The sequence below is a fragment of the Strix aluco genome, chromosome 1 (assembly GCF_031877795.1).
Source record: "Strix aluco isolate bStrAlu1 chromosome 1, bStrAlu1.hap1, whole genome shotgun sequence".
In the NCBI taxonomy this organism is placed as follows: Eukaryota; Metazoa; Chordata; class Aves; order Strigiformes; family Strigidae; genus Strix; species Strix aluco.
The window spans coordinates 157,780,026-157,802,557 of record NC_133931.1 but is presented as its reverse complement, the minus strand read 5'-3'; the positions used below and the strand labels follow the sequence as shown (position 1 = coordinate 157,802,557).

The 22,532-nt window shown below is 38.6% G+C and overlaps 1 protein-coding gene across 3 annotated transcripts in view; it reads right to left on the bottom strand.

Moving 5' to 3' along the window:
* UBP1 (upstream binding protein 1) overlaps positions 1-22,532 on the bottom strand; it is a 41,796-nt gene that overhangs the window by 16,253 nt on the left and 3,011 nt on the right. For 2 of the 3 annotated variants that reach the window (XM_074842395.1, XM_074842385.1), the window contains exons 2-8: positions 15,040-15,191; positions 8,163-8,239; positions 5,459-5,564; positions 4,737-4,843; positions 2,869-3,021; positions 2,605-2,715; positions 1,934-2,041 (exon numbers count right to left, since the gene is read on the bottom strand). In XM_074842395.1, the coding sequence (XP_074698496.1) occupies positions 1,934-2,041; positions 2,605-2,715; positions 2,869-3,021; positions 4,737-4,843; positions 5,459-5,564; positions 8,163-8,239; positions 15,040-15,191 (814 nt within the window). The remainder of the gene's footprint in view (positions 1-1,933; positions 2,042-2,604; positions 2,716-2,868; positions 3,022-4,736; positions 4,844-5,458; positions 5,565-8,162; positions 8,240-15,039; positions 15,192-22,532) is intronic. The other variant, XM_074842405.1, reaches the window with a different exon arrangement.

Below are 22,532 nucleotides of genomic sequence, written 5' to 3'. Positions count from 1 at the left end.
ACAAGTCGTACACTCAACTTACATAGTTAAAAATGGTACTTAATGACTGCTTACCAAAGTTTGACTATGAATACAGCAAAAATAGTGTTTCATGGTATTTTTTATTTGGTGATTTCTAATAGTTTTGCTAATGATAAAAATCATCATCATGATGGAACACGTTATGTGTTAAATCTGCAGATGATACCAATTTAGCAGGGCTGAAAGCATTTCATCCTACAGGAATGAAATTCAAAATGGTTTCAAACAAACTGAACAAATGATCTCAATAGAGCATTTTATTAAGGGCAAATTCAAAACAGGAATAGGCAGCTGCACAATTAAGAGAACTGAAAAGCTGTACATAGTTGTTATTGCAAAATAGCCTGTGGGTCATCTTTCATCCCAAGCAAGAAGTGAAGACAAACATAAACACACACGCACACACACACACTATCCTTTGTGTGCTTTGGGAAAGGCACTAGAAGTCCAGTACTACCCGTCCTATCTCAATTTTTCTTCACTACAATTAAGGTAATGCTCCCATTCATAGTGGCTTAGTATTTCAAGAGATTATTCAGTTAAGAACAGGTTAGACAAGTTTCAGGTACCATTTGGCTACAGTTTGTCCTACTCTGGGCAAGGGATTTGTCATTACCTTTTAAGAATACCTTTTTCTATTATTCTTCCTATAGGCAACAATCATTCAATGAAGTACTTATAACAACAGAAAGAAAAGGGGGGGGGGGGCAAAAAAAAAGTAGAAATCCCTCCAAGGACCAGTTTCATCAAAGGATGCTTTAGACATGCTTTGTAAGTGAAAGTGACAAAATCCGAGTTTCTCCTGTCTGTACCTCCCCCCCAGGGCCATCTGGAACAAATGAAAGAATGTCTGCGCTGCCAAAGAATCCGAAAGGTGCATCTTAAAAGAAAAACAACAACGAAGAATAGCAGACAGCAAATTCAGACAGCTCAGTGCTTTACAATAGTTTCAGGGGGCAAAAAAAAAAATCCTCCAAAGAACCCATCTGACTTAATATTGCTTGTTCCCTCCCACCCAGTTACATGGTTTACAAACAACAAAAGGCATACGCTTGAAATATTTCATAACCTAAACCTTATACATCACTTTCACAGATCATAAATACAGACTAAATAATGTCTGAGGGACAGAGTCAGACAGTCAGTGCCTAAGTGCTGCTGGGAAACAGCTGTCAGCACAATATGCCTGTTCAAAGAACAGTCAAATCATTGTCTTCCATAGTCACATTATTAATTGACATTTAAACTTGCCAAATGGAAGATGCAGGACTGTTTCTCATCTGAAAAGTGTAAGGTCTCAATGATATTCACCTTAAGAAACAGCATTTAAGAAACCTAAAATGCTAACCCTTGACAGGAAGAGTGCACAGGATGTATGTTAGATTAATTTTGGGGAGCACATACAGGGTTAGCACACACATATCAAAGATGTGCTGACTCTTCTGAACTGCATTAAACCTGCTTGGAGCACAATATGTGGATGGCTAAAGGAAAAAATCAGTAACTAACAATCAACCACCTGCAACACTACAGGATGTTTTAAAAATACTGATGTACATGGAAACTTATACTGAATGTAAGTACAAATACGGAACAACACACTAAATTTCACTGTTCTTACTTCCACTAATTACACATATACAGGAAAGCAAAAAGCTATTTCATTTAAAGTCGCATAAGCGGAAAGCTCTTGACTTAAAAGTTACACAGTCCCTCTGCAACAGTTTAAGTGTTAGATTTAGGAAGGATTCCTTTGCTGAAAACAAACATGGAGTAATTGGTATACATAAAAGTGAGTAAAATTATGACACAGCAATCAAAATATTTTTACTTTATGTAATGGAAGTTTCTCCTATATCTAACACTGCACAAGGTATCTTGCACAATGAAAAGGTAAGCAGAAGTCCCTTACACTGCCTCGCTTTGCCAGAGAATCACCGTAGTCTGCTGGCAAAGTCCGCTTGCTGGACTTTTTCTGCTCATGTTCAACTGCATCTTCAATTATAGGCTCAAGCCTCATCTGGACAAACACCAAAGATTTGGATCAATTTCTTTTCATTATACAGTGAGGAAAGATCTAAAAGCCTTTTAAAAACTTGTGAAATCTTTAGAAAAGTGCATAGAACTCACTGATGTTTAAATAAAAAGAAAATGCAAAAACCTACTGAGGCTCTGGCCTTAATCCAGTAATCTCCAAAAAACAGACTCTGAAGCTCAAATTTGGCAGATAATTAAATTCTAGATTCCCCCCTCTTTTTGTGTTTTTTTGTTTTGTTTTTTTCTTTTCAGCTACAAGGTTTTTAGATCTGTACCAAAAAACTTGCTCTAGGGTTCAGTACAGTCAGTCAAATAGTGTTCAATCTTACTGTGTTTTAATACAAGCATCTATCAAGTATCTAAATGAAAGTTCACTGAACAAAATCTTAAAATTTAATGTCGCTGTTCACTGGAAAAGTTTGACAAATAAAAAGCTTATCTATGTGTAGAATAACTCTTCCCCAACCCTTCCAAGACTACAGCTAAGTAATATGCTGTATCTATGTATTTTCTCCTCAGTCAGCAGATACAATTCTGTTTTGTTACCTCTGTAAGAACTGTGGTGTCATATGAAGGCTGATACTTTTCTTTTTCATGTGCAGTTCGCTTTTCCATCTTTTCTCTGTCTGTTTTCTGTTTCCTGTCTGCTCCTTTTGGCTAAAAATGAACAGTTACATGAACAAGAACACAAGTGGAAAATGGTTTTATAATTGAAATCTGATCTCAGAAGTCAAGCAGTAATATAAAGATGTCCCCCATCTTTATAAGAGCTTCTGAGAGACTTATTAAGGATCCGTTTTCTACTGTTACCTTAAAAACTTTGATCTGACAGCTGGCTGAATGCAGATGATCTGTGTACTCTCCGTTTTCAGTCTGTTTAAAAGTGTCAACCTGAATCCTAAAAGGAACTCCTTTTTCTCCTCCATGTTTGCGAGGGGTAAATTCAGTGCTGATACAATGTACCTGAAAAAAACCAACCACCAAACAAAAAGGACCCTCAGAAGTATTCTAGACATGAATCTTACTATGTGTTACCAGCATCATATACATTTTCTAAAGGACAAGTAACAAATTACTCAGCCTATCCCAGGACCACACTGCATAACTGATGTTTCATTCCTTTTCATGCCCACATGCAAATGAAGCCAAAAACACTGTACTTGAGCTGACAGGGAAGAGGGGAAACAAGCAAGCATGTCACCAAAATCTCTCCAAAAAGCAAAAGTCATTACAGATTTTTATTAAATGAGATCTTGTTGGATCTTAAGAAAAATGTACATGGATGACAACTGTATGTACCATGAATACAGCACAAACATTTTCAAGATACTACTGTTCAATGCATTATAGCTAGAATAAACTTCAGAGTTACTTGCAATAAATATTACCAAAGCTATAGAAGGTCACTGACTGGAAGAGTTTTTAACCTCATGTGAAATCAGGGTATTTTCAAATATGCCCAACTTCCTATTAAAAGTCAAGCAGACTTTTTAATCAGTATGTAATGGCCTCAAGTGCTACATCAGAAAGAAAACTGGATTTGTAAGCCAGAAGTATTCCTAAAAGATATCTAAGCAGAAAACCGGTGTAACAGAGTTAGGATGAATCTCACTGGACAGTGCTCCCAATTTCTTTTGCTTCCTTATGGAACTTTAAGCAAGCCAAGCACCATGGACACCTTGCACTCTCGATGACTACAACACTATCTTTTTATTTCCTATGGCCATCAACAACAGAGACCCACAGACTGGAAACTGAAGCTTTAAGCATGTCATCAGTGCACTATACTGTGTTCTGGAGCTTTTAGAATACATGAACTATACTTGCCTAACAAGAATCAGTTCCATTTTCAGTCAGCCTGTTATCACTTCTTCTAAGGAAGTGCATAAACAAAACTATTCAGTAGTTTATCTCACACTTCTTCAAGGAGACTACGTTTTAGTAATTATGTAATTCTTACTAGGAAAAAATGTCTTCAATTGTACTAGATCAAAGTTAATTTACTGACAATATGGAATTTAAACTATTTTGGCAGCCTCAGTAAGAAACACTGCCACCTCAAACTTTACACCTATACCTTTTCATAATAAAAATAGATCTGAGACATAAGTAAGCTAAAAATTCCAACGCAAAACTGAACATTCTAAGTAATTTCCAAAGACAGCCCTGAATATCAAATACATAAATAATAAAAATCCTACTACAACGAAGCCTACTGACATAGTAAGAAGCATCTTTGAATGTCTGATTTAAAACTCTCTTTGTAGCACATTATTTTTCATTTGGTACCCTCAAGCCAAGCCTCTGCTGAAGCTCACCACTAGGAGAGTGGGTCTCTCAACGAAAAAAAAAGTTGTAGTGACAGTTATTTAGAGGGATATAAATTAATTCTAACACCCCAGATAACTAAATATTGTAACCATGACAGCTTTCTTCAAAGAGCTTTCTGAAAGCCTTTTATTTAAATTGTTTTTAAAAGATGCTTTTATAAACCCAAATCAAGTTGAAAAACCTAACTAGGGACCTTTATAGAACTAAGAACCTGTGTTTTTCACAAAGCTAGTAATTAATGGCTATCCCACAAATAAGAAACTGAGAAGCTTCAGAGTGCAAATATACTACTGTTTGTGACCTGAAAGGCACCAAACACAGACATCCAGTCAAGTAAAGTTTCAAACCTGAATAAAAGCAGATGTACATTTTGTTGGATCCCACAAAAATTCAACTGCATTGAGCTGGCTTGGATTTGTCTTGATATCAATGACTCCAACAGACATTGGAATATCTATTAAAATAAGTAGTATATATTTCAAAATAATCATATTCCAAGAAAACGCTACAAATAAATTTTAACATAAGGTTACCATCAGCAAACACAGGTACGGTGGAAAAATGTGGGCTTTGCTGGCTTGACCATAAGCCCAGAAACAGTTTCTTAGGACTGATCTGAAGAATCTTAGTAGATTCAACATACAGAGTGCTCAGGGTTTGGGGGTGTGTTTTTTTATCCACACCCCCCCCACCCCCCACCCCCCCCGCACCAAAAATGATCAAGTTATGCAAAATACAGAAACCATGTTGGCACCATTTCCACAATCTACCAGAGAAAGTTATTTTTGTCTGCGTTCTTCTAATTACTGTAACATTTAGTAATCAATATTAGAAAGATTACTAAATGTGTAAGGTTGCAGAGTTGCTATCGTACTTCTGTAGCACTTAAAGGTTTTAGAGGAATGTGAAAGCGGTAAAAACATTTATATTCAAAATACCCGTTATGACAAAGCACCATACAGAAAACTGGTCTGTGTTTTTTCACCAGTCCTAGCATAAATGTGGCCATGATCAATTTAAATTTAGAAACTGAATTTCATACAGTGGCAACAGATAGAAACAGTTATACCTAAGTCGAGAAGTCTGTCCCCAGGGCGGTTCCACTTCCAACCTTCTAGCTGCTGGTGCTCTGTATATTGCAACCTTCTGTCATGGAACACGACTCTTATAATACTCTAACAAAGAAGAAAACAAGCATCTGATGAGCCACAAAGTTACTGTATGTTTAGAAACAGCCTGCAGATAAAGCACTCAAATATTCCAAAATAGCCACAGTGCCAACAGATATGAATTTACAGAAAAAGATTTGGCAACCATCAGTATACCAAAATACTCCAGAACACAGGAACAGAACTGAGCAGCAGGAGATATTTGAAAATGTGGTAAAAATGCAAAAGAGAATTACATCTGATTGCATATTCTAAAGGTCACTATGAACTACATGCAGTGAACTGAGCAACAGTGACAGCATAGCACCAGCACTGTGTAGGCAACACCAACTTACTTTAGAAAACAAACACAAAAGACTTCATTTATTCTGAAAAACAGCGAATATAGTTTGACCGTTTTTTTCACTGGGAATTCTGTGAATTGTTGGTGAAAGTTTTAAGGAATTAAATTAACAGAAAATTCCCTTCTAGTATTTATAAGCATATGTACAACAAATCTATGATTTTAGTTAATAGCAAGAAGTAATAAAACAACTTCCAAACTATTCTAGCTGAAATATTAATCTAAACATACTATGACATGATTAACTTTATTCAGCTAGAAGCAACTATCCAACAATCCCTATTTTTGTGACCAGTTCTGGTACAATCGTGTGCTTACTCACATTCTGCTGCATGAATGCACATACAAAGCAATTTGTTATACAGAGGGGAAAAATACTGTGCACAGTAATTGCTGCTGAACAAACAAAACAGACAAATTCGCATCATTTTTTTCCATTAGTCTAGAGCCTTACTTGTATTAACAGTGGATAAAAGTGTCCAAAAAACCCAAGAACTTTGAAGTGCCTCTTCAAGATACATTTCCTTGGTTTTATTTCAAAGGTAACAGAAAGCACACGTGCATGTGTGCGTACATGCACACACACAAACATACCACTCCTTTTTCACTGCAAAATGGCAAGTTCGGAACTTGGAAATATCCGCAGCCACCTTCACCAACATGAAATGCCTTCTCTGTTAAAGTACTGGGATTCCAGTATTCAAGTGTTCCAAATGGAAAGTTTGTTGATAGAGCATTACAATACCTTGCTATGATAAAAATTACTTTTTTCAACTTTTACACTGCTTTGGTTCTACCTACCAAATCGCTCATCACCAGTATATGAACCTATAAAATTAGAGCAGAGACACCTCGAGGCTACAAGGAAATAGCACCTAAGGGGGCAAATAGTCACCATGCTTACTACAGCAAGCCAACACGCCAGGTTGTAAAAGGTTTAATTACAGACCTCACAAATCCCAGTTTTATGCTTGTGCTTAACACGTCCTGAAATTCTCTCTGAGCAAGCATCCCACAGACAAATCAGATCAAGGCACAGGACCATACAAGCCAAAGTTAACAAATGATACAGCCCTAAGTTGACAGGTGAAGACTCAGCCTCCCGCAGGCACACTGTTCTGGTGTATTCAACAGTACCACTTTCAAAGTGACTTCAACTGAAGTTTTTCCCTTCTTTCCCAATACTTGAATAAGATTTTTCAGAGAATCTGATAAAATTGATAGATGTTTAAAAGAAAAATCCAAACCCCTCCCCTTCGTCAGTTCTTTTAATAATTTGTACCACGAATTGGGCATTTTTCAGTCTGCCTCATTCTTATGCTTCATGCAATAACTGAGATCTACAGTACCTTCTGCTAACATTAAAGCACAAGGAGATGAATCTGGAATTAGGAAAAGGAGCTCAGCTGTGGAACAAACTGCTCAATAAGCAGTAAAATTCGAAAGATCTGTTTTCTTATGGATATATCTCCCATATCCCACTGTTGCAAAAATCACAGGTTGGCTTCATGTGTCTTCCATAACACCTACTAAGAAACATGCTCCTAACACCTTCACTTCCTTCTAAATGATCCTCTAGCTTCCTTCCACAACTCCTAATCACTTGAAATGGACAGTGAAACAGCTCAGAAGATGTTGGATACAAATCTATAGACAACTAGGTATCTTAAGCTTTGCATAAAATAATTTGGTCTTCAGCACACACAAGTACTCTATGCACTGGGTATTTATATTCATACTTTTTTATTTGTAAACATCACCGGTCCACACTCATTCTGACTAAGTATCTAGCGACAGCAGAAAAAAAAGAAATCCACAAAAAGTACAGTCTCTAGATTACATTTCTCTCACCTAACTTTAGATACCTAAATATGAGATCACTTTTACCACAGCTTCCTTTTACTCAGCAGAAAGACATGGGCACATTTGGTGGAGATTGACCTCATCTTAAAACAGATCAGACTGCAGACCTCATGAAGGGTACCTGAAGAGATTAGCTCACCTTTAGTTATCTACAGCTACAGGAAACGAACCCGTTCATAAATGGGGAAAGGCATACATGTATATTCTTTTAATTTGTAGTAAACCTGAAATAACAAACCTACGCATTATGTTGCACTGTGCCTATTTTCTTTATTGGTCAGATCAGCTGGTCGACCTCCCTCCACGAATCAGAGTACAATAAAAGGTTAAGAACTACTCTTTTCATATGCAAGCAGCAGAGGTTTGTTAGTAACACTATGTAGAGAACTTCAACTCACCTTCACCAGTTTTCCATTGATCTCTGGTATGTCTCCAGCTTTCCGATTATCTAGCATCCGTATCTCATAGGACTGACCTTTAAAGAGAAGAAAAATCTGTGTCAGTAGAAGAGCCAGAGCACAAAGTTATTTTGTGTTTAGTGCACCTGAATTAGCTTTTGGTTCACAGTACACAAGAACACCGAAGCTTCTGTTTAAGGGGTTTTTATAACAAGGTTCACTTCACAACACGGGAATTAATGCAACAAAATGAAACTTTTTGGTCCCTTTAAAACTATATATACTTTCAAAGTTAAGTATTTCACTTTACATGAAGTATAGTGCTTATTTTTTTTTTTGAAGAAAAACTTTTCAAAGCTGAATTCCTTTATTTTTGAAACTGATGAAAGGCAACACATTGAGAACCACAGACTGGTCTTCCAACTACAGAGTTTTTACACTCTTCATACAACATACATACTACTCTCCCATGTTTAATTTTGCCCACATACCTGTTGCCTTTGTATGATTTTTAGGCTTTGTATGATTTCAGAAATAAGCCTTTAAAAGAGACAGTTACTGGTTTTTCCTAACAGGTACAAGCACACCTATCTTTCCAGTGAATCTGATGAACTGTTGTGCTTCAAAAGAAACAAAGCTCAAAGTAATTTTGAGCTACAGGGGTATTTTTCTTCCAAGGTGAGCAACACGTATTCATCTGCAAAATCACATTTCCCTAATTGAAATATAGGACAAAATGGGTTTCAAGAGGTTCACTAAGATCAAGTGCAGTAAATTCATTACCTTCTACATTACCCTCCAAACAACCTTTACACTCTAGTGTATACTAGACTTACAAGGCATATTGACTTGCCCTACAAGGTAAAACTTCAGCTGTCATACCCCTGTGAATAAGCAAACAATTTCTTCAACTCTTTTCACGGCTTCATAAACTGATGTCACCTCCAACTAAGGACTGTTTGGGGGTTTTTTTGTTGTAATGCAATTAGCATATTTATATATATACACACTCTACACATATACAGGCTTTCTTTACCTCAAAAGCATTTGATCATTGATACAATTGATGACTGATCCATATAAAAATTACATTAACCTAGTGTAGCTGGAGTAAAGCAACAGATCTTTTCTCCTCCTATATTTAACAGGAGGGAACTTTTTTCCTGTTAGTGAAATTTGTTCGATTACCTGTGTTATTTTACTCACCGATTTAACTTATGTAAGTCTATCTGCATTTATAGACAGACTTTTTTTTAATCTAGCACAATTAATAAAACTTTTGCCAGTATTTCTCTGTCTGCTCTCATCACTGCGGGTGGGAAGAAAAACAAATTCTGATTGCTTGCTCAAGAAGTGTTGCTAACCTTTTGTAGGTACAAAATAATATGACTGAAGATTTGATGAAGGTAAAATTCAAGGAATACCTGACTCAAAAATGCAAAAATAGCATGGGAAGTTTTCAAGGCAAAGGGACAGATACATTCCATTCTGGAGTTTTGGACGTGTAGCTGCTCTGAAAGTGTGAAAAGCACCACAGCACTCAGCCATCTCTGTACGAGAGCTATAGATGCTACTTTTTCTGCCCTTTGCTGGCGAGTAGCCACATAAGCAAGGTGACATAGGGTGCTTGGAACTTTAACTGCCCACTGCTTAACACAAACTGTAGCACTGCCTTTCACAAAAACCTCAGAATGGTCAATTTTGGAAGGGACGTCTGGAGGTCCTCTTGTCCAGTCCCCTTCTCATGTGGGGCCACCTAGAGCCAGTTGCTCAGGACCAAGCCTGGCTGCTTCTGAGCATCTCCAAGGATGCTCATCCAGCCCCTATTTCATTAGCTTCTCTGTAAGGATCTTATGAAATAAAATAGCAAAAGCCTAACTGAAGACAATGACTTGTAAATAATATCCACTGCCCTCCCCTTATCTACCAAGCTAGCCATTTCATTATAGAAGCTTATCAAGTCAGTCAAGCATGACTTCCCCTTGGTGAATCTGTGCTGACTACTCCTGATGACCTTCTTGTCCTTCACGTGCCTGGAAACAGTTCCCAGGACTAGTTGCTCCATCACCTTCCCTGGGAGCCTGTAATTCCCTGGATCTTTTTAAAGATCAGAGCAACATTTGCTTTCCTACAGTCCTCAGGCACCTCTCCTAGTCACCATGATCACTCAAAGACTATTGAATAGAGTGGCCTCACAATGACACCTGCCAGTCCCCTCAACACTCGTGGGTGCATCCCACGGACCCATTGATTTATGTATGTCCAATCTGCTTAAGTATTCCCTGACCTGTTCCTCTTCTACCAAGTGTACCTATTCCTTGCTCCAGACCTGCCCCCTGATCTCTAGGGCCTGGCATTCCTGGAGACCAGTGATGTTACAAAAGATCAAGGTGAAGAAGGCATTCAGCACCTCAGCCTTTTCCATGTCCTGTGTCACCAAGGCCCTGTCCTGTTCAGCAGGGGGGCCACATTTTCCAGTCTTCCTTTTGCCACTTATGTACTTAGAGAAAACCATCTTGTTGTCTTTGACATTCCTCCATTCCTCACCAGATTCAGTTCCAGGAAGGCTTTAGCTTTCCTGACTGCATCTCTGCGTGCTCAGATGGTGTCTCTGTATTCCTCCCAGGGTACCTGTCCTGGCTTCCACCTTCTACATGCCTACATTCTTTTTGCCAGGAGCTCCTTGCCCATCCATGCAGGCGTCTTGCCATTTTGGCCCAAATTCCTGCTTACTGGGATCCACTGCTCTTGAGGTTGGAGGAAGTGATCCTTGAATATTATCCAGATTTCTTGGGCCCCTCTTCCCTCTAGGGCCTCATCCCATGGGACTCTACCAAGATCACTGAGGGGGCCAGAGCCTGCTCTCCTAAAGTTCAGTAATATGATCTTGCTTTCTGCCCTGCTTCTTCCTCCTCTCAGGATCCTGAACATTCACATCCCCAGTGAGCCCTTCCTTGTTGTATGAGGTACAGCAGAGCACCTCTCCTCACTGGCTCCTCTATCACTTGGGTCAGGAAGCTGTCAGACGATGCTCTCCAGGAACGTCCTGGATTGCTCACGCCCTGCTGTGTTGTCCCTCCAGCAGACATCAGGGTGCTTGAAGTCCTCCTGGGAGGACCATGGCCTGTGAACGTGAGGCTACTTCTAGCTTTTCGCAGAAGGCCTCATCCACTTGTTCTGGTCAGGTAGCCTATAGCTGACATCCACATTGTTCAGCTCTTTAACCCTTACCCATAAGCTCTCAGCTGGCTCATCACCCATCCCTAGGCAGAGCTCCAGGCACTCCAGCTGTTCTCCCACATAAAGGGCAACTCCCCTTCCTCATCTTCTTGCCCTGCCTTTCCTAAAAGGCCAGTATTCCTCCACTGCAACGTTCCACTTACACAAGTCATCCCATCACGTCTCCATGATCCCAACAAGATCACAGCCCTACCACTGCATACAGATGTCAATTCCTCGTGGTTACTTCCCACGCTGCTTGCATTAATGTACACGCACTTCAGAGAGGCACCCCACTATGCTCATTTCCCAGAAAAGTTTTGGCGTTTCCTCATAATGGTGCTTTATAGGCATGCACTTGCTCACATCCAAATGCTGGAGGTGGCCCTGCTTGAGCCTCCTTTTGTTGATTCTGTGTTCCCTTTCACGCACATCACTCCAGACCCTTTGCTCGTCAACCACGTTCATCACTCCCTCACACCGCTGCCGGTAACTCTGTCCTGCCCCTGTCATACCCTACTTCAAAGCCCTCCTCACCAGGTCAGCCACCCTGCTGGCAAAGGTACCTTTGCCCCACTTACTGAGGTGGATCCCATCTCTCCCAAGCAGTTCTCTGCATTCACAGAACTACAAGTCTAGCTGCACTGTATAAACCAACCTAACGCTTCCCCTTTAAAAGCAGTTATCTTCCATACCACTTCTGCTATTCAACATACATCTAGCTGAACAGCAGCCAACTCAAAACACTGTCCTACAGCTCTGATAAGCAGTCTCAATGGACTCATTTCACAGATTTTATGGTTAGTAAGAACCCTGCAAATCCCTGAACAACCATCACCACTCCAAGATCTGAACTTCAAGAATCAGCTTCAGCTGAAAACTCATCACTTCAAATATTCCATTAGCTCAGAGAATCACAGAATATCTCAAGCTGGAAGGGATCCATAAGGATCAAGTCCAACTCCCTGCTCCTCACAGGACTACTTAAAATTAACCATAGTACAAAAAGCATCATCCAGATGCTCCCCGAACTCTGAACGACACTCTTAACTATTCCAATTAAAATAGTGACAGAGGGTGAAGTCAGGGCTTGCTTCCTATTGCCTTAGGAAATGTCACCATAGCTTAACACACAGGGCAAATCTTCTCGTTGCTTCTGGTATTCCCAATCCAGTAAACCACGACAACTGCTGATGAAATTAAAGAGGGTATTTGTTCTCTATGGCATGCCCTAGTCACAGCCTTCTTGAAAATGACTTAAGGAAAGACTCTGCCTGATAACAGGGCCAAACTAGAAACCAGATAACTTAAGTGACCAGGATTAAAATGACTCTTTTTCTAGAGGACTCAATCCAACCCGTTACACAGATATATGTATTGGTACAACTCAGTGTTGCAAACTGATCCTTATTTTAAACTGGCTTCCGTATGAAAGATATCATCTTTCAAAACTATCCCAAGATTTTATTTTTACATATGTACAAATATATATACTAACAGTTAATTGAGAAATTTTTAGGAAAAAGTCTTAACCTAGGCAGCAAATACACTGTCTGAAGTATTAGCACAGAAGGGAAGTTGGCCAACTGGGTTTTTTTCCCATATTTATTTAGAAAAAGGGTATACCAATGCCTTCATTTTTCAACATCAGGAAGTTACCTAGGACACTGGAAAACAGCAAAAATTCTTTGCAAAAGAAATCTTTATATTAAAAGAGATCTTCAAGGGCAGATGAAACATTTACAGTCATTTCAGATGCTGTCACTTAAATGGCAAGCTCTTCTCAGAGGCAGGATAGCAAGCACTTTCTTCCTTCAGCTTGCCACCTCGTGCTGGTTCCCCAGCACACATAGCTAACCTTCAAGCTTTGTGTTTCGTCAGGAAGGCTGGATCATGGCACTGAAGAAAAAGTATATTTCTCCTGAGTTCAAAGTTTATAAAACTTCACAGTGCAAAGCATCTTGCTGGTCCAGTATACTGCTGCAATTATACCGTTTTCTCCTGAAGAGAGCACTTGGGGTACAAAAGTGGTAAAAATTAAAGTAAACCTGACTAAAAAAAATGGCTGAACTATGCAACCACATGTTTGTAAGACACCAGAAATCACCTAAAGAACTTCCATTATTCTCATTAGTAGGGGAGTCAAACAACATTTAAAGCATATTTAGACAGACTGGATACTGCAAGGTAAAGCACGTAGCAACTTTATTCACATGGAAAGCTGAAAATGATGCTTTGGGACCACGTCAGTATCAAATTAGATACAATCTGCTCTCATGGACTTTAGGGCCCCAGTACACAGTGGAACACTTCCAGGTATGAAATGCATCACCGAAGTTCACACTACTAGAAGCATTTCAACTTGAGCATAAAGGATATCCTATCAAGAAAACATACATGTAAAATATACAAATTCTATAACCTAGTAAAGCAATTACTAAGTAACATAGCTCCCAAAGACTTAGGAAAATTCACCAATACATATTTTAACCTGTGTCCTCTTAACTGCACAGTAAAGAAATACACTACTCAGAGAAGCACATGAGCTAAAAAGATTAATTGTACCAAAACATGGTAGGATACAGAAAAGAAATGGTGAACATAATTTTTTTTTTTAAATTGTTTTTATTTTTCAAATCATCCTGTGGGACTGCGTCTTCTAATTGCGGTTCTGTCTATTGAAAGATTTTGAGTCGAAGTCCACAAAGAAAAAGCAGAACTGAGTCTATGAACGGTTATCCTAGACCGTTAGAGCCAGGGCAGGGAGGGGTGGGAGAGTACAAAGACACTGATATGGTCCAAAACAAATGATAAATGGTTTTATTTGAGTTCAGAATAGTAGCTGAATAAACTTAGGACACCAATGTCATTTCCAGAGGTGAGGGAGGTTTTTTCACATGGCAATGACTACATTCAGATCATTTTAGCCAGTAGTCAGTGCCCTCTGTAGAAGGAAAACCCAATTTTCATGCAAACCAACCACAGGCTATGAGGAAAAAACTGCAAGATTCATATGAAGTATTTAACGAGTTAATTTCTGATAAATGTAGACAGCCAATAGTGAAATACACACTAACTACAAAGGTAACTACAAAGGTAGCTGCACGTGTGTTTATGTTTCAAACATAATACTGTTCTGGGCAGGTATGTATAGCTAATTTGAGCACAATTACAGTGGCCTCTGTTGGGCAACACTTTTTGCTTAGGGATTGACATTTTAACATTTATTATGACTTTTGGGAGGTATTTGTGTGTACCTTATGCAAATATCATCCAATTAACTTGCTATTATGAATCAAGTTTAAACAGGAATGCAAAACTAGTCTTGTATTTTAAGGTATTACTACCTGAAGTTTGTCTCCTAAAAGCTCTGTTGGCTTGATTTTTATTGGGGGAGGTGGGGGGATGGAGAGGGGTAACACACAGAGCAGAAAAACAAAAACCCCCTGACTCTAAAGGGGAAGTAATGACAGACTATAGCTATGAGTCTGCAAGTTGGACAAAACAAGACTAGTAGTAAGGTATCCAAACTCATTTTCGACATGCATTTACTCTGGATGTACCCACATGTATCAAAACACGAAATACAATTCCAGTTTTAAAGTTGCACCACAAGCTGCATTCACTATAGTTATGCCTGCAACATACATATACCAACCTTGATTCAAGTATGTAAGAGTTTCATCATATAATTTTACTGCTGGAGATGTTGCAGCACACATAACATACTGGAAGGGTGGATGTTTGGTCTCATTTTCTTGGGGAAGGCTGGAATCTTCCTGTTTGAAAATAGGCAGTGCCAAAACATCACTGAAAAGAACAAACAAATAACTTTGTGAGACTGTTGGCCCTGTTTTGCCTGAAGTTAAAGAAAAAAAAAAAAGTTATTTGTGACTTAAAAAAAGAGTGGAATACATACAGAATTGTGTCACTCAGTTTATTAGTGAAACCAATGCAAGCAGTATCCAAAACATTTTCCACCAAAATCTTAGGCTAGGATACATAAGCAATGCTCTAGTACCTAAGCAGACAATAAAGTTGGGCCAATCCTCTGGAAATTTAATCTTCATTTCTTGTCTCCACTGAAAAAATCCAGTTTACTCTTTTCACCTGTCCACATAGGCAAGCTTGACTAATATACATGCAGCTAAGAGCAATGCTTTTACTTTCTTATTTGAAATAATACACTCCCCAAAGTTACTTACACAGTGAAAACTTTCTCCTCATTTAGTATCACTACATCTAACCTATTAATTCTGTTGACATTGACAATTTTTCAATATTAACTTTTATTAGGCTTTAGCACACTGCACAGCACAAAAAGGATTAAGCAGCGGATTCACAAAACATTAAGTTACAGAAAGTATATGCCAAGATTCACTTCACTTATAGACATAAGACCACCAGAAAAATTTTGGAACTACAATGTTTCTGAAGAGTAAAGAGCAATCCATGCTGCCCGTGGGTAGCCGTAAAAAAGACAGCTTCACCACAACCAGCAAACACACCTTCTGCTTTCTACAGAATTAAATATTCTGTATTAGCAATTTGTTTTCCTTGTATACAGTAATACTTCATAAATAAAACTTCAAAGACATTAGTAAATTCTGTTCAGATAGTGGTTTTCTGCACTGAATTTTTGTTCATGATTAATTTATCTACAGATCCATTAAACTTTCTTTGAAAATTAGTTTCTACACTGAAATAAGATTTCTCACACCACCTCATCTGTTGATTCAGTTTTTAATCTATGTGTATCTTTTATTTCTCTTGCACTGATCACAATCACAGATTTAATATACTTTGTAAAAGAATGACTTATCTGTATTCCACTAATATTTACACTCTGTACCCTAAAATTTTTGAAGTAACATTATTTTTTGTTGTTCCTCATTTCTGTGAGAGCCTGCTTTATTTAAAGAGAAATGTATAATTCCTCTTGAATTCCAGCTCGTATCTGCAGAATCAAAAAGTATCAGTATCATAATAAATTTTAAAAGTCAAATTACAGCCAATACTTTTGTGTCACAGAAGGTTATAGTATAGACTTGGTCTACATAAGTATTAGTTTTGAGGAGTGCAGCTGGGGCTCCCCAACTTTTCTTTCAAAGCATGTGCCGCACACAGTGATGTAAGGCCAGCCACGTCACATTCCACTCCCCTGGCTACCTGGAAGAAGCTATATTGACCTGAAAGAGGAAATACCAACAGTGAAAAAGTCTAAGAAGTTTGTCTATACAGCAGAGACTGTACAGTTTGTCCCCAAACTAACAACTGGAATTAAAAAAAAAGACCAAAAAGACACCCACATGCAGGTTCCTTTCCACAAGGAAGAAACCACAGGAGATGCTACAAACAGGCATGAAAGCACTTTACTTAATATAGACAAAAGTAGCATCACATCCAGAGGTAAGCCAGAAGATTTCATAGATCGGTGGACTGCTACTTGAGGACGACTCAGAAGGAACAACTAGATGCTTCATGCCTTGATGTCAGACAAAAGGACAGCACGAGCAGAGGGCAGCCCGACGCAAGAGGGAGCACTGCGACAGAGAGAAGCATCGTCCCAAGACAGGATTTCTACACCACCAACCCACGCTCGTCATGCGCTTTGACACACTAAACACTAGTTAAGTGTTTTTATTATAAAGAGGAACTTTAAAACTGAAAGAACACGGAAACAATTACAATGTTTAAAATACACACGTAAGAGCCCAAGTGCAAGAAAGAAGGCACGCAAAGTATCACATCGAATAAATAACCTGTAATCCTCAACTATGTTCTGCAGCACTTGCATTCACCTAACATGCAAGATTAAAAGACAAGTCTTATGTGTATTTATGAAAAGTATCTTTCAAACCTTCATTTTCCACCCAAATTTAAAGATAAAAATGCATCTGGTCGGGCTTAAGAACGTGTACTATGGTTAACGAACTAGATAAATTAACAGACAAAGCATTGGAAGCCAACAAATACAAATGAAATACAAATTTAGCCAGCTTTAAACCTGCTTTTGCTAACACTTACAAAGTGGTAACGACTACCTGCCACTGCTGAAGAAAACAAAAAAGACAACCAACTCCTCAACCCTACAATTAATTTAGTTGTAAAGAGCATAACGCGCATTCTTAAATGCCACCATTCCAAAAAAGCACTCCAGCAAACGGCACGAGGCAAGTGTAAGAATCTTCATTTATTTTCCCAGATAAAAACACGTATTTTTCTTATAAAAGAGTCTTCTGAGTACTAGCACATTCCAAAGGAAAAGAAAAGCCAATACAATTTAAAACTGCTTCCTAGACCATCTTTAAATAAATACCATTTAAATAATATTTTTAGTTGTTCACTCAAAGAATGAAATATCAGTGTTTTCACATCTAAACATACGCTTGTTCCCATCTAAAAACAGATAAAAGCTGCGGGCAATTAAAGAGTCAAGAAGGTATGAATAAAGCATTTCAAATTAAGATTTTAAAGCGTCAGTGGTAAAGAATCTGTAACTGATTTAGAACCAACTATTAATTCCTCTTAAAAAAAGTGATGCATCTTTTCTGACTTCCAACAAGGAAGCTGCTATGAAGCGACTGGTCTATCTGTCAGTCACTGCTGTACAGCCACAGAGGATGACCCGTTTTATTCGATACCTGTGAACCTATGGCTCAGCGACGCAAAAGCTCTTCTGGGCAGCAGTGGCATCTGCCACAAGAGCTGCTCCATCCCTACCCTTCCCCTCTACACACTATTTTTCTGGGCTAGGCTGGGATCTCCATCAGCTCATAGCACAGCCCAACACACACTACACAACGGAGGGTGGTAAATGCAGGGGATAAAAATCTTAAGCGTAGAGAAACCCCCATCCTACCAAACATAACTTGAGATATTGAGGCAGAATGAGTTAAGCCCATTTCCCTCCTCATGACTGGCAGTTACAAAGATACTGGAATCGGGGAAGAAATTGCTAATATCTACATTTACCTGGGAAATCATATAGGAACATGCATACAAAGAGCATTCCTCCCAGTTCTCTGAGGCCAAAATCCCCTGTTGTTTATCCTTACATTAGTTCAAATAGGGACCATCTAAATTTCACAGTGACAAGCTTTTACTACAAAATAAAATTCACTGCTCACATAGCACAGCTGAAAAGATGCAAGGGGTACTCACAATTCAGAGAAGGAAACCAAAGGGAAACCGAAATTTAGTATTTTTAACAGTCCTCTTCATTTAGACTGAAGAATACCTTGTGATATGATAAACTGTGTATCATATATTCTATTATGTAGATTGCATTCCTAAAAACTACAGAGATCCTAAATGACAGTCTTTTTACCACCTCTAATTTTATACTGATTCTATTATAAGACCCAACAAAAAAAAAAAAAAAAAGTCAGCCCTCTCAGTTCCAGCTTTTTTTCCCCTCAGACCCCAGGTACAATTACTGAATTTATAAAGAGCCAACAGCCTGGCAGTGCAAATTATCTGCCCCCCAGCAAATCACTGGCAGCCTCCATGTTTACGTATACTTCAGCATTCTTCAGCCATTTTCCTACTCATCTGGTGAAACTTGATTTGTGCTGGCTCAGTGCAGACTCATGACAGGCACTTTTACTGCCAGCTTTGCTCAGGTTATTTAACATGGCAAACAACCTCTTACCTAAACTGAAGCACCCACTGGCAGAGTTGCCCACATGGAAGAAAAATAACTTTTCCAAAATAGCTACTGTTGAAATTACTTCAGGCTACAGGGGAAAAGAGCTTTAAGAAACCAACTCTGTTCTTTTTCTGCCACTGGTTAACTTTTGATCTTGGGAGTAAAAGACTAATTTATTTCACTTGTCTCACCTACATGAACATTGACCTACTATGAGCAAGCTGAGGTATAAACAAATAGCAATGTTTTGAAGGAGTAGCATCTTTTGTTAGACTTCTTGATATCATTTGAAAAAACAGATCTACCAAGGTTTATTCTGGTGATGGAAGTAACTCTGAGACCAAATTTTTGAAACTATTTGCTCCAGTTAAGAAAAGTCTTAACTCTGTCCCTCACAATTTGTTATCTAAAGCATTCAACTGAAAGCATTCTTTCTTCCTAGAGGGAGGAGAAAATTTTCCCAGAAAAACAGAAACAGTCTTCATTACACACTAAAAGCAGGCAGTACACACACCTCCAACACCCTATCTAGCTATGCTACAGAAGAAGGGCACAAATGAAACTCCACCATACAGAAGTAGGCAGGGTTAGAAGAGGAAACAAGGTGCGTGTTAACACTTGAACCAAAGCACCCAGTGGGATGGGTCACGTATGATAAGCTATCCTACGTTATGTAGCCTACGTGAGCATGACCAAGAAAAAAGTAAGACCAAGAAAAATGTAAGTTATCCTCCTATGCTTGTGAAATGTGTTTGTCAGCCACAAAATCACCTTCCTTCCAAATTTAAAACCTTCTTTTCAACACTTTTTCTGAAGTGAAGCTAAAAAAACCAACCACCCTGCCTAATAATAATAGGGTCACAAAATAAAGGAAGAACCTCCTGTCCTTACAAGAACAGGAACTAGGATGTTCTCAAAATTCAAAGTGACGTTCCATCAATCATCTGCCTTATCTGTCTTTTGGACTGTATACTTTTGGGCGTGAGTACTAAAGCATCCAAGATCACGCAGGTCTTTTGAAACTTTAAAGCACGGTTTACAAGGACAAATACCTTGAGAAAAATGTTTCTCAAGCAGTGATTTGAATTAGAGTTATGATCTCAAAGGCAAGTTCCGCACTGTTAAGAAGTCTGAACAAGCCACAGGAAAATGTAAGGGAATGGGAGAGCTGATACTTCCTAAGGCTTCCCTGTGTCCACCACAGCAAGTTTGATGAGAGACAAGACCCCTGGAAGCAGTTGCTGGGAAACAACTTTCTCCGAAGCAGTTGTCAAGAAGCACAACATGAATGAGAAAACAGGTGCAAATGTAATGCTGTTCAGGGAATCCTACAAGCCATCACACGGAAACTCAGCTGGTTAAAGGCCTCAACTTCTGGAGAGTCTGGCATAAAATGCAAAAAACAACCAAAGAAAGAACAAAAATTCCAGCACCAAAACCTGTGTCTTCCTAAGCTCCTGAAGGTACCAAGGAAAAGCTGTAAGAATAGTATTTGTTCACAATTACAAATCCCCGGCTCTCCATCCACTCCTCCAACACAGGGAGGGGTCAGCAGCTGCTCCAATTTGCAGCAACTTGCTCCTCAGCAGCAGTAACACATAAAGCATAACTGAGGGTAGACTTGCTGCCCTGCTCTCAATCCCACATGTCCATTCACCGTGAGAGGTGACAGGGGAACACAGAAGGTAGTTAAAGCAACCTGAAGAGTCTTTTCCTGAAGAGTTAAACTGTCTCCTGAACTTTTTGAAATGTATTCACACATTCAACTGGGAAGAAAAAAAAAAACCCAATCCCAGTGTCAGTGATCTAGAACATGAGGTTTATCTTTCAACATGTTTTATCTTGGTAACAAAGCGAGGAGGCTTAGGTTTGTGGACTTGACTTCTCTTCAAGTGTCTATTTCCTAGCAGGTATTTACATAATTTGTGTGCCTGCATAAAGAATCAAGCTCCAATTCTATTCAGTACATAAAATTTTATTTCAGAGTCCAGATGTCAGCGAAAATTATTTTTTCTACAGTGCAATACATAAAAATAGAACAGACCAGTGCACAGAAGATTTTTAATGTATTCTGCAGAAAATACTGTGTTCATCTTAAAAAGAAAAGAAAAAAATTTCAGGATACCTTCAGTAAGCACTCCTCTTAAAACCCAGCATAACCAGTAGCAGCCTCAAAAGAGTGGGAGGCGTTAGGGGAAGCATAAACACTCATTTTGTCTATCAAAAATTAACAACAGCCACAAGGAAAACAGGGCCTGAATAACTCCTTTTTTTAAAATTTTTGCACAGTGACTATAAAATTAAGACAGTAACTGTCATGATCCAATCCTGTTCATCAGAAGGCAAAAAAAGGATGTCAGGGACCCAAAAGCTGTTAGAAGACAACACCCCTCCCTCTCTTCTCCACCTGAAAACAAAGCTGTAAGTTCTAAGACAATGGTCCCCCAAATCCTTACAGACCACCTTTAGCCTAAGTCTTGGAGGAGAGTTGATCCACAAAGTTCTCTCACTTGGGATCCATCCAAGGCTCTCCACAGCACAGTAAGGAAGCAAGACTGACTGCAGTTAGGTTTCTGTTCTTTTCAACCAAGGCAGCAGCCAGCTCCAAAGACTCTCCAAGTATTTGGGAGATGCAGCAGAGTCAAACTGACTCGATTCTCCACAGAGGACTGTCTGGATATAGTTTCACACAGTGTTTTGTATAGACTTCACTGTTTCAGAACTAAGAGGCATCTTTTCCAATTTAGTTTAATAAACTTCAGGTTTTAATCTAGAAATATATACCAAAATAGCTACTTCTGAAATAATCAAGTTCCCCAATGGCAGGCCTCAATTTTAGCACTACAAATACCATTGGAATAAATCCATATACTAGGCTTCCAAATTACACATAAAAAAATCAGCCATTAAGGTACTTGTCTTTACATTAATGCCCATTCAACTTAAATCTATTCATTAATCAAATAATTCATTACATGAAAAATGGAATTGTGCTAGAGAAATGGCTGGCAGTTCCTGAAACTTCTCTCTTCAATGAAATAGCCTCCATTTTTTATCAGTTCACAGCTATGATCAGTGCTCCCCAAAATTACACAATTCTTGCTGTGTTACAATGGCTATGATGATGGATTTGCAAGAAACCACTATGAGTGTCTTAAATCTATACAATAGTGTCACTACCAACTAAAGTTAACAGAAAGACTCAAAACTCACTATCACTAGAAGTACCACGTTTTTATATAGGTTTCCAAGTTATTTGACACATTTGACAATTACTATCAACTGAACTGAATTTTGTGTTTATAGGCAGTTTCTTATTGCATGAGAAGACATGAGAATCAGAAAAACTGGGTTTCAAGATTTTAAGGAAATTCTGAGAACTATTTAAAACCGTATGAATCTTCAGAGAAACTTTGCCCAATTAACTTCCTTTTAAAAAACCCTACAGTTACTGCTCAATGGACATGATCAGTTTTCTTAAGAATAAACACAGGAGTAAT